Source organism: Micropterus dolomieu, linkage group LG09 (assembly GCF_021292245.1).
Source record: "Micropterus dolomieu isolate WLL.071019.BEF.003 ecotype Adirondacks linkage group LG09, ASM2129224v1, whole genome shotgun sequence".
NCBI lineage: Eukaryota > Metazoa > Chordata > Actinopteri > Centrarchiformes > Centrarchidae > Micropterus > Micropterus dolomieu.
The window spans coordinates 20,881,237-20,898,180 of record NC_060158.1 but is presented as its reverse complement, the minus strand read 5'-3'; the positions used below and the strand labels follow the sequence as shown (position 1 = coordinate 20,898,180).

At 41.6% G+C, this 16,944-nt stretch overlaps 1 protein-coding gene across 3 annotated transcripts in view; it reads right to left on the bottom strand.

Annotated features, from left to right (window-relative positions):
* The window catches only part of adgrb2 (adhesion G protein-coupled receptor B2), a 106,509-nt gene that overhangs the window by 15,590 nt on the left and 73,975 nt on the right, over positions 1-16,944 (bottom strand). For 2 of the 3 annotated variants that reach the window (XM_046057870.1, XM_046057871.1), the window contains exons 19-27: positions 16,569-16,640; positions 14,223-14,303; positions 12,650-12,919; positions 10,462-10,501; positions 10,068-10,082; positions 6,583-6,755; positions 5,475-6,188; positions 2,922-2,957; positions 715-828 (exon numbers count right to left, since the gene is read on the bottom strand). In XM_046057870.1, coding sequence (XP_045913826.1) covers positions 715-828; positions 2,922-2,957; positions 5,475-6,188; positions 6,583-6,755; positions 10,068-10,082; positions 10,462-10,501; positions 12,650-12,919; positions 14,223-14,303; positions 16,569-16,640 — 1,515 coding nt within the window. Of the gene's footprint in view, positions 1-714; positions 829-2,921; positions 2,958-5,474; positions 6,189-6,582; positions 6,756-10,067; positions 10,083-10,461; positions 10,502-12,649; positions 12,920-14,210; positions 14,304-16,568; positions 16,641-16,944 lie in introns of all 3 variants that reach the window. The other variant, XM_046057869.1, reaches the window with a different exon arrangement.

Genomic DNA, 16,944 nt, shown 5'->3' with positions numbered 1-16,944 from the left:
CTTTTAAAATTGTAATAGCTGTTTGGATTTCATTAAGTAACTATGATTGATTATCCCTCAGCTTAATGCTGATATGATCAACTGTTTTGACAGGTGTTTAATAAGGCACCGACCACAAGTGAGAATGAATTAAGTTCAGGCCAATTACAGCAGGTCTAAAAATATATTTACACTAAGAAACCTGGAAATAAATGCTGCTCTTAAAGTTATATTCATGAGGTAGTTATTGTTCGATTCTCCATGGATGTGATAATAAGTACAACAATGAATTAATCAAATGGCAATGAATTTAGATACACCATTCACATAACATTTCCTTACCAAGTTCCCTTGTTAGAGTGGACAATATTTTAATATTTCTAAGGCAGCAATTTGGCTGGGAAAAAGACAACATAATGAATAAAACCTCTTTAAAAGAACTACCTTGTGGTGTATTAGACTGGGAGCCTTGCTCAGAATCTTTATGACTGTAATCGTCTTAAGAGCCGCTTTTACTAATAAGTAAATGCAATGTCACTATATAGCTGATAATTAGCCAGTACAGAACAGTTTCTGTATATTTCTGCAATCGGCGCAGAAGTCAGTATTTGCTTTCCAGTGTGAATTCTTTAGTGTTAAACGGGTGGGGTTTATGGGGTTGTGATAAAGTGAGGGAGGGGGTGGAGGTGCATGGGTTCAGTGGGTTCCCATCCCGCATTTGGGCAATGGTCTTACCTTCAATGTGGACATGGCTGGGTCCCTGCTATACCTGTCTATGGTGTGGAACTTGGACGAGTGGTTGAGCTCATGGTACAGCTCAGAATGTCTTTTGCGAGTGTGCATCACTTTCTGGAAGGGAAGAAAGGAAGGGACAGCAAAGATGAACCAAATAGAAACAAAAAAAAAGCTAAGGGAGGTGGGGGGGGGGGGGCAATATAGGGGCAGGCAGGGGAATGGGTACAAGGCTGAGGGAACTGCAGTGATGTCAGCCATGAAAAGGGGTTAGAGAAGGACGCTGACAGAGCTATCGATTGCTGGCTCATGCTCATACATCATCCACTTCCTTAGTCTTTAAGAATTTGGCAACTGGGAGTGCTGCAAAGGAGTCCTTTAAGTGAAAATTTGGTGAAAATGACTGACAGAAATGTCATTGCTACAGACTGGTGCCTGCTAGAAGGTGGCCCTGTTAACTCAGGATTTTGTTGAACTCATTAAACGCCTAACAGATGGACTGGAATTTAACACTTGCCCTAGCGAAAAGGATATTTGACAATCCTGCCTTCCATGTGTTTTGAATAAGTCCGTCTAGAAGGTAGCGAAATCCAGATCTTTAATTTTCTGACAGCAAACTGCATATGTCAGTGCCACTGCTGTTGTCTCTCTGTGCTAATGGGCAGTGCTGGAGCTGCTCGGCAGTAGCTAATCATCAAAGCAGCTTGCGAGGTTGAAAGTGACACAGGGGCAAAATGCCAGTACTCACACCCGCACACTTACTGGCCAGAACTAGCGCTTAGCACAGGCTCCAATTACTTCAGAGTGGGCACTCTCTTCTCTGCTCAGCTAAGAACGTGCCACTAGTTCCTAGCTATGTGTCTTTTTGCTGCTATGTTTTAAGTTTTCCTTTTTTATGTTTGGCATGTTCTTGTCCGAGTCATATGGTTTTAGTTTTTCATGAAAGTCCAACGAAACCTGAATAAACTAAAGGAACACTAAAGAACACTAAAGAACACTACAGGGTAACTCCAACGATTTTATGCTTAAAGTATAGTTTACTTGTCCCAAGGAGCACTACCCAGTCTCTAAAAACAGTTGTATAAGTTCTTCTGTGGTTCTGGAGGAGCTAGTGAAGTAGCGACGAGAAAGCCTGTGGGTATCAGGCTAATGAAATACACTTGCAAGTCCCTTAACCTAACTTTAAGTAAAGTACTAAATCAATGAAGCACTCCTATAAGTTTTCAGAATACTATTATTTCCCCTGAAATACTTACTTAGTCAAGTTTAAAGCTGCTTAGAATGCTAAACTTATATATATATATATATATATATATATTTGACCGTCTAAAAAGAAAAAAAAACATGGATGAAAGTTCCATTAAAGTGTAGACTTCCCTATTTAAGTGATTCTTCTACGTCACCCTCTTTCTCAAATGTCAATAGTCAATTGATGAGAAAAGAGTTGATAAGAATCCCCTTGTGCTAAATTCATGCAGTGGCCATAAATGACTCTCTAGTAAATTTGCCAGATAAGTAAAACAATAAGCCATAGTCACTGTTAGTAGCTGTTCACCACACATACCCTCTGTATGAAAGACATATGTCCATGGTGGAGGGTGAATGTCCAGTCTTTACAACAGTCCAAATGAAAGTGAACTCTCACCAAAAAGCAGCAATGCAAAGGGAGGTACTGTATTGTATAGCAAACGAATGCTCGCTAGAGACTGGAGATTCACAGGACACCCGGATCATTCACACAAACAAACATACTCACACGCTGCCAAACCATGTCGTTCCAACAGATATATCCAGCCAATCAACTACGGCCGCATACGAGTTTCTTACTTGTATACTTGTATTCATTCAGACACAAGAAGCACTCTACTTCGCTGTTTCTTCAACCAGGACCCCCACAATGACATGACAGCATTGTTTGATGTAATTGTACATGTCAGTGGGATGTTTTTGTTTCCACGTTGCTATGACTAACTGACACATAAATTCACTGAGACAGATAATGAGCAGGGACAGGTCTAAGGCCATTGTTGGAGAAACAGCATACTAAAAGGTAGGTCTGAAACAGTTCATAGTTCTAAATGCAAGGGAAAAACAGGTGCAAAGGGAGGGGTTTAGCAATGCTTTTAGCTCCTTTATGCGTTACTCAAGTCCTGGCAGAAGCACAAGAAAGCAGAGGCAGGCTGATGACGGGGTGAGGTCCGAGATCTTACCTCGAAGTCCAGCTCAGAGTACCGTACTCTTTTCCTCTGGAAGAGGAGGGGGCAGGGGGAGAGAAGAAAGCATCAATGATCACCCCTCGACCAACTCTATCTCCAGTATATCTGTGGATCTCTCAGTGCCATTGTTCAGTTACAAGAGAGGGGCTAATATGCACAGGCTGCCCAACATGATACAGACATTCTTACAAATGTCATGGCAAAAAAGCAGATTATTCAGTCTATTTCAACGTAATGAGATTAGTGAAGTGGAATAACCCAGAATTAGAATTAAATAATAATTTCTCGGCTCACAAACTCTCAAATACAATCATTACAACCCTGGCATAAATCATCCTCCTTGCTATTTTTGGAGAATTTGTTGGAGAAATTCCGATTAAAAGGGCTGCAACAAACATACGAGAAGTGGTTTTTCATCCTCTAATCTTGTTTGGACCCCACCGCTCTCCTCTTAAGTGCCTCCATAGCTATAGCGAGTGGCACACAAGCTGCCAATTTAACAGCTGCAGACATTTCCAACTCATCTGGCCCTGACATTGCATTGCATTACATTCCATCTCTGACTTCCTATCTGGCTCTCGCTGTCTGCCAGATTTGCATTTGGCAGTAAGAGGAGCTGCTCTCCACAGTTAGTTAAAAGCTGTATTCATTCTTTGAAGGGGCAGAATTGCTGATCTGATGTTATGGCAGCCAAGGTTTTAAAAGGTAAAGAAATGCAAACAGAGAGAGCGAGAGAAAGAGAGAGGCAAGTTTCTCTCTGACATGTCACTTTGTGAATTCCACTGCCCCTAAAACATAATGCATTTACTGTCCTATGGAGAAATCCTTACCTTAAACAGAGAGATTCCATGACTGAGTTTGCTTTGTAATATGGTAGACATGCAACATGCATATACATGTACAGTATATTGCATGTTTTGGTGGGAACACACATAAAGCAGTCATTAATGCACTCATACAAAATTCATAAGGAATCCTTTGCTGCTGTGTTTTGTTGCTATGATGGCATGAAGGTCCTACAGCCAACCAAAGTCACACACTTTTTTACATTTGTTTGCATGTATTCAGTGTTGTAAATTGTACGATAACCTGACCTCCATAACCAACGGTATGTGGGTTTGTACAATATTGGAATAACATGGCCCGTGAACCTTTCTCACACCTTGAGTAGATCATTTGGAGTTTGAATTTACAAGCCTCTAACGTAAAATCAACAGTGAAATGAACACTGAGTACATTTGCGTGATCCCTCCATTATGCATCTCCATGTTTGAATTGGGGAGTAAAACTCTTGATGTGATTTAATCTTGAGAGGCACGCTCTGATATCCATCTCCAAATCAAGCATATTCAAACAGGGTGAAATTATAGCAGTAAATTACATCCCACAGGTTTCTCTGCAGGTTTTTTTTTTTTTTTTTTGGTATTCATGAGTGCACTCGCAGCTCTTCTGACAGTGATTTTTTATGAGTTTTAATGACGTGTCCTTAACGTCCTCAGCCCTAAATGAAGCATCTGCACTTTTCAGTAAAAGCATCGTTTCCATCTCTTTAATCAACCTTGTGAGTCAGCAAGATGCCATTGGGGAGGGGGGAGATCCAAAGTGGGTGTGTATGTGTGTGTTTATGTGGCCATGTTATGAAGTGCATGTTTTTGGGTGTATGTATGTCCGTGTGTGTGTGTGTGTGTGTGTTTAAAATTAAGGTGGTCTGAAAGACATTCACCAGGGGTATTTCCCCTGATCCTGTCCATCTGCTGTGCCATCTTGTACGGTTAGGAGGGGGTCTCCCACACTCAAACACATTCCACTGAATTACACACTCACACACAGCAAACTACGAAGAATCTGTCTGTCATTAAGAGAATAACTCATTTCAATGCTCATTGTCCCAACCAGCAGCAGCAAATACTCATCTGAAAATAATAACACTTGTTATAGCAGACTTGTTCAAAGGCACATCACTATGCTATTACCACAGTGTGTTGGACATATTATTACTGTATATCACGGACAGTATGTACACACTTGTGTAATTATATGGATGTTAGCCATACAAACTGTCTTCTTGTCTTCCCATATTCTGCTGTAGCCATGAATATTAATCATAACATTTAATTAAGTGTAGTATAGAATCTTGCATCTTCTTTTTCTCAAGGTAAAAGCAATGCTGATTGGATAAAATATTTTTACATTTTCCCAATGCACATTACTTTTTTTTAGCTATAGCTCTTTTCTTGATGTGTCACTGCGTTAGATGCAAATGGTGTTATTAGCATTTTTCTTGTATAGAATATTTGAAAGTGTCTAAAATCCTTGCATAAAGAGAATGTAACATTAAATAACTGCACCTTTTCTGCAGAGAACTTTCCTTTCCCTTGCTTTCTTTCTCTCCTCTTTGTCACTCCACCATTACAACTTCACTTATACAGCCACACCACCACCACATCCATAACTGTAATCCTCAATGTGTGCTCAAATGAAAGGTGAACATAGTGAAGAAGCAGCACCACCAACAGGTACCCCTCCTTCCCTCAACCTCTTACCCACCTCCAGGGATCCTGCTGAGTGGCTGGTGTTGGCATTAGTGCTGCCCAGGTTGCGAGGCAGGGTCCTGGTTCTTTCCACTGTGGTCCCCCCTGTCAGAATCTGTCTAACCGACGGCCTCTGGCCTGGCTTCAGCTGGAGCGAATGCCCGTGGGAGTGCATGTGTCCTCCGTGGGAGTGTACAAGACTACCCTGTGCCATCATGTGGCCGTGCCCGTGGGGCATGGTTTTGATCGTCCCATAGGAGCGGTTGAGGTTCATGGTGATGTTCATGTCGCCCACACTGGACGGCACAAAATCCGCAGGGTAGGCCTCACTCTCAGCTGGGTGTAGGGTCAGGGGAGAGGGAGGCGGGGGGAAGGGGGGGTCCTCCACTGCAATGTTGAGAGGCTTGTCCTCGCCCCCCAGTCCCAGACCTCCTCCTTGGGAGGAGGGTGCTGGAGGTTTGAGACTGACCGTCCTACGAGGCAAGACCATGTAGTCTCCCTCCCCGCCTCCGCCACTTCCTCCTCCCCCTCCACTTCCCCCGCTTCCAGCACTTCCATCCTGGGAGGTGTTGGAGGAAGCGGGCGGTCGAGCCCAGCCCAGGCCACTCTCAGTGCACAGGTAGATTGGAGCACCGCTGCGTTGCTGCCCCTGCTGTCTCTGCTGATCCACATTCACCTCCTTCTTTAGGGGTGTCTCGCTCAACTCATTGAGGCCGCCGAGCGTTGGAACCTTGTGGAAAAATGGTTTCCATTATACAATTATTTACCGGAGGCAAGATGATATATATATATATATATATATATATATATATATATATATATATATATATATATAGTCTTGATTCAGATAACTTCCTGTGTCAAGATTCAATATTTAAAAATTTGTTAGCGATGTTGCTAGTCTTCATAATACTAGGGACATCTCTTTCACCTCCTATTTAACTACATTTCAATCAAACATTAAAGCCACGTTTTGTATATTTTTTGTAATTTAAAGTAAATGAAATGGGAGGGCAATTGATATGTATAGTATTTAGTTCTTTCTAGTTGATTGTTTACAGTTTTCGGGCAGAAAAGTGCTACACAAATCATCAAATCAATGTAAACTTCAAACCAATCCATACCTGTACGATGAGGTTGGGAGGGGGGATGTTCCCGGGGAGGGAGTTGAAGTTGACCCCCACTCCCCCCTCCTGATGGGCTGACAGCTTGGGATCGTCCTCGTCATCCAGGGAAATACGGGAAAGGGTGCCAGTGATGGTGGCCGGGTTGCAGGTGTTCACCTCCTTGAATATGACTGGAGTTAGATGCGGAGGGAGACAAGGGAAGCAGTGAGGCCAGCAAGAGAGTGGGGGATAGGCGTGAGAGAGGGGAGTAGGCGTTAGGGTAGTCGGCAAAAGAAAGAAAAGAAGAAGCGGTGAAGAGTTTAAGGGTGGGGTAAAAGAAGAAGAAAAGGGTGAGGAAGAGGAACATTCAGAGGGAGAAAGATGAATGGATAATGAATGGAAAGGGATTTATTTAATGTATGCCAAACAGAAGACTGCAAAACAGTTACTTAAGACATAAATTAGGTAGTGATAAAAGTTTGTTTGCAGCTTTCATGTAGCTGTGATGCAGACTGCATCTCCAATGAAAGTTTCACTTCTCACACTGGACTTATATGGCTCACAGTAACTAAGTAAGAGTTCTGTCTCTGACACTGTGACCTTAAGTCTTGCTCCATCTTGAGATTTGCCTGTGAGCCAGGATTTTTATTAGCTTGGATAAAGAGCCTTGCTGCAAAATGTTGAGTGCTTCAAATGAAATGGAGCCAAATTCCCTCCTTACTGACTCCTGTCCCACATCTTGCTCACCATCTTATTATTCCCTGCCCTGTTCTTGTATATTACTGAGTCTGTGTGTTTATGTGCTTTAATACATGTGTATCATTATTTGTATTTCTGTATGAGGGCCAGTTTGTATGTCATGATACTGTAAATAAAACAGAACATAAAAGTGGTGCTTTGGGTTACCTGGCATACATGTTGTTGAGGAAAAAAAACTTCACACAGATCCTATGCATTTCTAGAATAGCTGCTCTAAAATTAACTATGACATGCTGATGAGAGACAAGGTTTAATCAGAACTAACATCAATCTATCATCACAATCAAACACAACTCAAACCATCTGGATGTTCATGCTAGATATCATGCTCATTCTGTCATCAGAGGAAAGAATATTTACTCTGTGGCCCCAAAATCCAATTCTACACCAAAGCATGTAGCACAGACCATTTTCATGTCAACTGCACTGATGTGACAACATATCAAACTACACGTTTTACCAAAACAATTTAAGCTAGATCCCGCTGATTTCTGAGCATACCAACAAGGGCACTGACTGAGTACAGAAACAAACATTTTCTCTGTGTTCACCATCCTGTTGGTGCAAAGTGACGGGAAATGAGTGGACAGGTTTTGGGAAATCTGACCAATCTGATCCCTTCAAATCTGCATCAAACAGAGACCCAGAGAACGACCCATAGACGAATCCATCGGTTGTTTTATGTGTTGCGCTCTCAAGTACTACTACCATTAGTGAGGTGGCATAGTTCAACTGAACACGCTTACTCTGAGAGACTGAAAGCAGAGATGTTCAGGTTGGCATTCGCTACCTCTTACAGATGAAGGTACTCTGTGTGAATGTGAAAGTTATTCAGTCTAAAAGCACTAGTCTTTCATTTTTATATTCTTTGGGGGACAAAAAGAACATTAATGTACCTCTCCCACAGTGCGGATGTCAAAGTGCTGTGTGGAATAATGTAAGATTAAACCCATCAGGAATTACTCGCTATCTTATGATTTTAATCAAACTCAATGATTTCTTGCATTGTTATCAGAATAAATTCATTATTTAATAAAAATCTGAGATCGGGGCACTGTACAAATAGAATTTCGGCCAGAAATTGTAAGAAAGTACCAGCTAGCAAAATATATACTCAGTCTTGAGCAGTAACCTTTAATTTAATTGGGGTGATGACTACAATGTCAAAATGTAAAAGGTTTTACAGGATTTCTTGGCAAAAGTGCATAAGAAGTGATATCTTTTACAAGCATTACAGAGTTATATGCAAGTTTACAAATGCCGGGCCCTCTCTTTAAGCGGCCTATATGTAGGCCAGAAACTTTTGTTAAACAGCCTGCAGGTAAAATAAAAGCCAACATCTCTATGCCCGCGTGACTTTTAAGTTGAATCTAAAAACTGTATTTCTACTAGCCCCACGGAATCCTCTGTGGTGCGACCATGACATCACTAAGCCCATAAGAGGGGAGGACAACAGTCTTTCCTCGTGCTTCCACTGCCAGTGCAAGCTTCAGCGCTGAACTTTGTTTCCCTAGGTGAAGGTCTAACTCGCTGGTCGAGTAGGACTGTTTTCTTTTATTTCTCTTTTGTTTTTTTGAATCCTGAAATAGGTCATTGTACACAACATAACGGTCTCATACCTGCAGAAGAAGATAGGCTTCCACTGTTATTTTACTGAGAGATGGATAACTTGACGCTTTGATCTTTCGACCCGCTAAGTCGACTCCACTGTTTTTCACAGCTGCTCCTAAGAATCTGCAGATTACCTCAATGGATTACCTAAATGGACTGATGCATTATATTGCTGTCAATAGCAATTTCAAGTAAGAGGCTGATGTCTGGGCAGAGATTAGGTTTATTACTGTGTTATTGTAACGTGAAGCTTCATTGTGGTGATTTTCTGTGGGATATAACTGCCCGCTGCGCCCTGTTTATTGCGTTTAGTGTTTTCATGCTTAGCACGTTAAATTTTGCATCAGCACATTTCTGCTGGGCCTTTACTTGCTGTGTTCCTCACACTGTGTGTGAAGCCAACAATGGCGCTTTATCAAGACTCCAGTAACACAACTGTTGAATGAAAGTTCGCTGCTGGTTCTTGTGTGATAAAGTGGCAGTTATTGTGTTTTACCACTGTAATCAGGATTCTGTGTATTTTTAGCTGTGTTAGTTCCTGCTACTGCGCGCAGAGTCAATGGCTATACTTTATTGTAACCCTAACCCCTAACCCTTCACTGCTGGGTACTGTGTGATAAAGTGTTAGTTATATTGTTTCTAGCTGCGGCAACAGTGACCTGATATACCTTGCTCTGTGTGCCTTTTTCTCTTTCTCTCTTCCTGCACTAACTAGCTGTGCGCCATCTTGGTGAGGACAGGTAGAGTTGTTCCGCCATTTTGGTTCTTAACCCCTTGCTTAAGGTCAGCGCACCTGACTGCCATTTTGGATCATTGCATGACGAGCCACCCACGTGGTCACGTCCGACATTTTCTTTACTCTTCCCCCCTTTATTGACCCCCCCCGTTGATGTAAAATAGTGTTTAAATATAATTATATAATTAATCTTTATTAAGAATTTAGTAATACTATTTTATTATTTTGCTAATAACCAACCCTACCCCTGTCATATACTAACACAGGTGAGGTGCCACTGCAGCAATGTTGGCTTTTTTACTTCCACATAACCCGGATTCGTCTATGGGAATTATATAAGTCTAGGGACAAGCCAGGCACTGTTAAGGAGGTCAATAGTTCATGGTGCAAAACTTACATGGGTGTCCTCTCTCTGCAAGGGTGGAGGGGGAAAGTGACTGTATTAATATTTCAAAGCACAAAAAAACAGGATTGTGGTACATTTGTAACACACACACACACACACACACACACACACACAAATGATTATTGTCACCAGTGACTGACAGATCTCTGAACACATTAAGGAGTTGTTATTATCATGCACAATTAAACACATTCTCATCCAAACATATGCTCGCTAAACACTTGTTGGGCAGAATCAGTGTGATTGATAAGGCATAATAATTTGTGCACAACTGTGTCGAGATGTAACACATCACCTCATCTCATTTTACCAACATGCACAGCAGCAAGCTAAGAATATTACAGCCCTACGAGACAAAGGGAGAAAGGGAAAAAGGAGAGCTCACCTGTTTGACATGCCAAGTCCACATCCTTCTCAAAATCCGTCTGAGAGAGAGAGACAGGGTAGGAAGAGAGGAAAGACAATGAGTGTGTATAAGTCACTACATTCAGCACATCAATAGAGACGTGAGGCCTGATGAGTGATCGGATCTCGAGTGGTTATGCTGTATCCAATGACTCTGATGCTCTAATTTGGCTCTGTGGAAAAGGATATGATCTGTTGGCATAGTGACATGTTACAACTCAGTCAATTAGTAAGGCCCTCTGTGAATGAACAAAAAAAGTTGCCTTAAGTCATACAAGAAATGTTCAGTTACCATTTCTTTACTGAATTTGTCCAAAGCCTTTCCAAACTAAAAAGAACAGAGAAAATATTGAAAAGTCTGCGTAATGGCATGCACTACTGCTGCTCTGTTCATGATGTATATCAGTTCACAGCAGCAGATCAAAATACAGTCTTTGAAAGAGACAAGGAGAACGCTGTGGAGTTTTGCCAGATATGTAATGCTACTGTATGCCTCATCAGTCACCTCGCTATGGGGACAGGGACAGAAATATACACAGCAGCAAAACTATTATCTGCTGTGCCGGCTGAAGCAAAACTTTGCCGTCTCCTAGCTGAGCTTTTCTTAGATTGAAATAAATATATGTAATGTAAGAATACAAATGCTTCTACATACAAGACTGAGTTTAACCTGCACTCAGTATTCAGACTTTATGTAGATACGGTATTTTGGGAGCAACAAAAAATAGTGTTTATTTGCTTTGATCTGGAATTCACTTGAGGAATCCAGTGTGGCACTTCTCCGTGTGGTAAAGAAACACTCCCAAACCCAGAGGGCGGTGGGCTGAATGAAGAAGGGCTGCCAAAATGGCCAAGTTTCCTGAACTTTAGGGAAAGTGAAGCTCATTGCTATGCAGTTGTGGTCCTCGCTTGTCTCACGATAGAGCCTCCTCCTGTCCTCGGCGGGATTCACTTACAAAAGCCTTTGTTTGGATAATAAACTACAGATTTTAGACAGTTTGGGCACACCACAGAGGCAAAGAGAAGAGGAAATGAAAAACTGAAAGAGAGAAGGATAGAATGTGTAAAGGTCTCAGAGGAGTGGAAAAGCTCTCTGTACGCAAATCACCCGCAGCACCATAAATGGGTTTCTGCTAAATGGACAAATGCGGATTTGAAAGCAACCTCTCTCTCTTTCACTCAATCTCTCTCTCCAAATTAAGAAAAACAAATCATCATTTTAACTCTAATACACTCTTTCTGCAACAGCATCACAGGTTAAGTACAGTGAATCATCAAAGTCAACTATCTGGAAAAAACACCACAGGGGAACACAGTCCTATTGACATCCTGTAGCTTTCACTGTTCATGGTGACTTTAGTGCTGAAATTAATGCAAAGGAAACCATCATCTCCTAAATCAATTGAGCAGATGCTCAAAGATATATAATAAATATATTTTTTGCTTACCTTGCTACAGTAAAACAGCTAGTTTGTAGTTATACAGCACAGCTATTCCTACTTAGATTTAAAGGTGCAATATGTAATCAAAACAAAACTAAATTTGGTTATTTTCTTACTTTTTTGGTTAAAGGAATAGTTTGACATCTTGGGACAAACATTCATTGGTTTTCTTGAGAGTTAGATAAGAAGATTTATGCTAAATATGAAGCTACCGCCAGCATAGCTTATTTTAGCAGGGAGCCTCGAAACAGGCACAGACAGCTAGCCTTGCTCTGTGTGATGCTAATATACTATGCCTAACAGCCCCGCTAACATCCCTAATTAGCATGTTATGTCATGTTTGTATAAATACATTATATTATAAATGATATATGACACATTGTGGTTTCACGGGGGGTTATGTGCCGGACTATTTCTTGGCTAGGCACAGTGACTTTTTGGAGTCTTGTCGTCAAGAGCTGTTAAGAGCTGTTTCGCCCTGTTTCCAATCTTTGTGCTAAGCTAAGCTAACCAGTTGCTCACTGAAGCTATATATTTAGCGTACAGACATTAGAGTGGTATCGACCTTCTCATCTAACTCTTGGCACTCTCAAAATGTCAAACTATTCCTTTTATGTTTGTTCATATTTGTTGTGAAATATAGTTTTACAGATTCCACCTTTCTCCATCTATAGACTTGACTATTCATTATGACTAATGATGTTGTCATTTCTACAGGTGACATACTGGTTGGCTGCCGTTGTGGTTGTGGCTATGGCTATGAGCGTGGGTCTGGGTATTGTTCAGGAAGGGGTTATGCTCATCATGTGTGTGGCTGAGGGCGTGGCTGTGCTCTAGCCCCTGGTTTCTGCGAGGCAGACTGTGGTAACAGGCTTGTTGGCATGTCTGGTAGCACGTCGGTGGGAAAGGCTGTGGGTAGCAACCCAACAGGCACGTGGATTTGCCATAACGCTGAGAGCCACACTGCTGCCCACAATGGTTCACATTTGGACCCTTCTGATGGTATAAAAAAATAAACAAAGTTGAAATGTTAAAGGAGGACATATAACCCGTTTGTAGAGGAGAACACTGATCTTTAATCAGAGATTAACTAATCAAATACTTTTTCTAAAAACGGCTATTCAACTTTAACAAGAAGGTGTAGTTACAGTTCTACATCTTTATGATGTCTCTAAATGTCAGGGGTTTAACATTCTAATGAGATTTCCTGTGAATAAAGCAAGGACACCTGAGAGGAAGGTGTTCACTGTAATTATGATTCCGCTATAACTGGTGGTAGCTTTCACTAAATTATCCATCACAATTAATGTTCCCAAGGGTATTGTGTCTTTCATACAACAGCTCTCCATGCATATGTGCTATCTGAGAAGAGTCCTTCATCGTACACATTTAGACATTTAGAAAACTTGAAAAACGTAAAGTTTAACGAGCTGTCTTCAGAGCAATGGTTGGCACAGCAATTCGCATCCACTATGAACTGTGTATATGATAATAACACTGAACCAAAAATTTAAAAAACACAGTTACACTATAAATGTTCCTCTCTGTTATGAAAACAGAGACAGAGAATCTGTCATAATGGGTTCCCCGAGCAGAACGATGGCTCCAAAGTTTAATCTTGATAACCTCAGAGGGGTGTTCAGAAACCCATAATCGTTACCGCAAACAGGTCTGAGGGAGAAATAAAGGGAATAGCGCTGTGAGAGTCACTCATGCTCTCATACTTCCAGTGTGACCGTACTGACATTGGCAAAGCAGTTCAGGCCTATATGATTTATCACACTATTAGCCACATTTGGAACACACACAATAACCTTATTGGAGCTCTGTGCTCTTCAAATAAAGATGAACAAGTTTAAGTTAAAAGTAAATAAAGGTGCTGAAGTGTCTGTTTCGAAAATACATGAAGTGTTACGGACAATAAACAATAAATAGTGTTATCTTGAAGTAAATACAAAAAATGCCAAGTGATATTAATATTAGCAGGATATTGCTTCAGTAATGGCATCTGTTGGCAAAGTTTTATGTCCAGTGATAGGAAGTTAGTATCAGGCTGGGAGTGAAATTGCATTTCTATGGGTAATGAAATCAAACATTTTTGGAAAATAAAACATGAAAATGTATGATGCATAGACAATAATGAAATCCTGCTGAAAATTTGAGCACTTCAGTAATGACAGTCATGCTTCTTGCTATTGGAGCTGAAACTTCTTGAAACCTCAGGCCTGGTAAATATTAATCTGGGACTAATGGATTGCAATATGGGATGAAATGGAATGCTATTCACCATGATCTGCACCTGTCCATTCTTGCAGGAGTCTGGTGAGTTTTCGCTGTCATCTTTACATCCCCCCATCCTACAGCGCACAGCATCCTGCACCTGAAGGGGGGTGAACAAAGGATAGGGGAATGGAGGGAAGAATATAGAGAGTCAAAGTGTGGGGGGGATGGTGAAGGGGCAATGCAAAGGAAAGAAGTTAGTGGACGAACTTTTACTTTTACTTAAGTTTGGCAAATGTTGGAGCATGGGGAAGTCAATCCTCAGATATTTTATATTGTTCATCTTTATCGCTGCAATGACAGATGTTCAGAGAATGCTAAATTATGTGGAAGGGGCAAAGTAAACGGAAAAGCTTAATTCTTCACAAAGTAGCTCAGCTTGTAGCTTATATAACAGTCAGTGGAGTGGTATAGAAAGCACACAGCAGTTCTTCAAAGTGGCCTATTTGATCCTTGTGAGATCAGTGGTGCACAGTTCTAATTAAAACCAACAGCACGGTATATAGATGTTCTAACCCCTGGGCCTTTCCATTGTCACATTGTTTTTCTTTATCCTCCCACATATGGCATGCAGGCAAATACACACAAGCCCACTGTCACAGAACTTGTTCTTGTAACAGAGCTCAAATCAAATGGATCCCTGTGCATTCTATGTTTCACAGCCAACTCTGAGATTCTTTCCCCCCATCAGGCTCTGTATTATAGATAGCCTGGTTACTCGCTGAGAAGCAACATCATTTCTCAATGTTGCTGCTGTCAAATCCCATAAGAATCTCATGGCTGGAAACAAGACTGCTTGTGTAAGACGTGGTGCAAAAGCGAACGAGAGCATCTTCACTCTCGCTAGGTGGTCTCATCTTTGAATGTGTGTGTGTGTGTGTGTGTGTGCCGCTACAAATGGAGTAGATTGGAGTAGCCTCCATGTCTGATTAATACTGCATGGGCTAGGGTTTTGCTTCCATTGTTTCCTTCCATCCGTCTCTTCTTTTTATGTCCATACTCATCCTCAGTGGCATTTATTCCCTGTTCTCTGTTAGTGTGAGTGTGTGTTTGTTTGTGTACTGGCACCCACTGAAGCTTATTCTGACATCAAAGTGGAGAGCCCCTCTATGGGTCCATACCTCCTTCTCCGCCTTCCTCTCTATTTCCTCCTCCCCTACTATCATCCCCTGCTCTGCTCTTGAATCACGTTTTTCCCCCCAACAGATCTCTGCATGCAATTTTTTTCTTCCTCCCTTTCCTCTCCACTCACCTAACCAAGTCACTCCCTTACTCTTTCCCACAATATACCTTTCCTTCACATCGCTCCCTTGTTTTCATCTCCTGCTGCCTCCTAATCACAACACCTCTCCTCCTTCTCGACTGATCTCAGTAGGCTGTCTGTGCTGCCGCGATCCTTTCATTCTCCGCTGCACACTACACGTAGCGGGCGCTATCTAGGAGCCCTACACTACACTACACTCACTGTCACGTTTTATGTCTGTATGTTATGTTTTTACTTCACATAATATCACACTTTGTACTGCTTTCTCTCTTGTTCTGCACCGTAATGCTTCCTCATCCCCCCCCTCGTTCCTCTCCTTCCTCCCTCTGGTGTGGCACTCCCCTTTGCCAATTGTTCTGCAGCTACGGAGGATTTGCGCTCAGTCTCTTGCAGGGGATTTTCATACATTTAAAATAAATAATTCCTGGATTTACTGTACCCTGATCCCTGCTGCTCTTCTGATATTGATTTAATGCAGCTAAGCATTCCAAGCATTTAAAAATTCACTTACACCATGCAGTGCACTCAATATCATAATGATCTCCTGGATGTAGGCAAAGATGTGTGTGGTTTTAATGCATCAGCAACAGAAGACGCATTGACAGCTATAGAAAACTGATGATTAATTGTAACTGTTTATGCCTGTGTCAGTGGTTGTGTAAATATCTGTCTCAAGGGCATGAATGCATGTGTGTGTACAATGAGTTGAAAATGTTGCTTCCCATGGGGCACAGCAAAGCCTGTGGCAAATAGGGACTAGACGGTATTAGTTAGGGACTTATCTTCTTATTCCATACAACACCTTAGTAAGCTCCTTACGGCAGCCTTGGATCAGACGGACAATGCACTATCATACTGCATTATGAAGAAGAGGCATCAGACATCAATACTGTTCTAATCCTTCTCATGTCTGATCCACTTGTCTTCTGCCGTGACTTCGAAATGACCCGGTACCTAACATGACATTTGCAAACATGAATTCCACCTGTCGAAGGTAGTTAGTGTCGCTGAGGTCACTGTGCGGTGCTGAATTAGTAATGTATGAACTCAACATGTCTGGGTCCTCACTGCTGCCTAGCAGAAGGAGGAAACTGTTCTCACCTCTCGTCTCATTGCACAGTGGACGGTGATGATGACAAAACCCTGGACAGAGTCAAAGACGGCAAAGAGGACCTGGAGGAGACCAAAAACATTTGCTTGTTAAGTATTGCACATTGATACTGTATAAACCAAACCTTTTTCAATCATGGTGCCCATTTATAGCGATTTATACTTTCTAGGCACCCCTCTATATATATATACACCCCACACCGCTGCACACATGCCATCAGATAGGCCGACTCTCAATTAAAACAGAAGTAAGCTGTGTAAGAAAACTACTAAACAATGGATAAAAATAAGCATGCAAATTAGTTCAGTGTATTTCTTTAATTAAAATTAGCTTACAATTTAGGTCATAAAAGGACAAAAACAGATG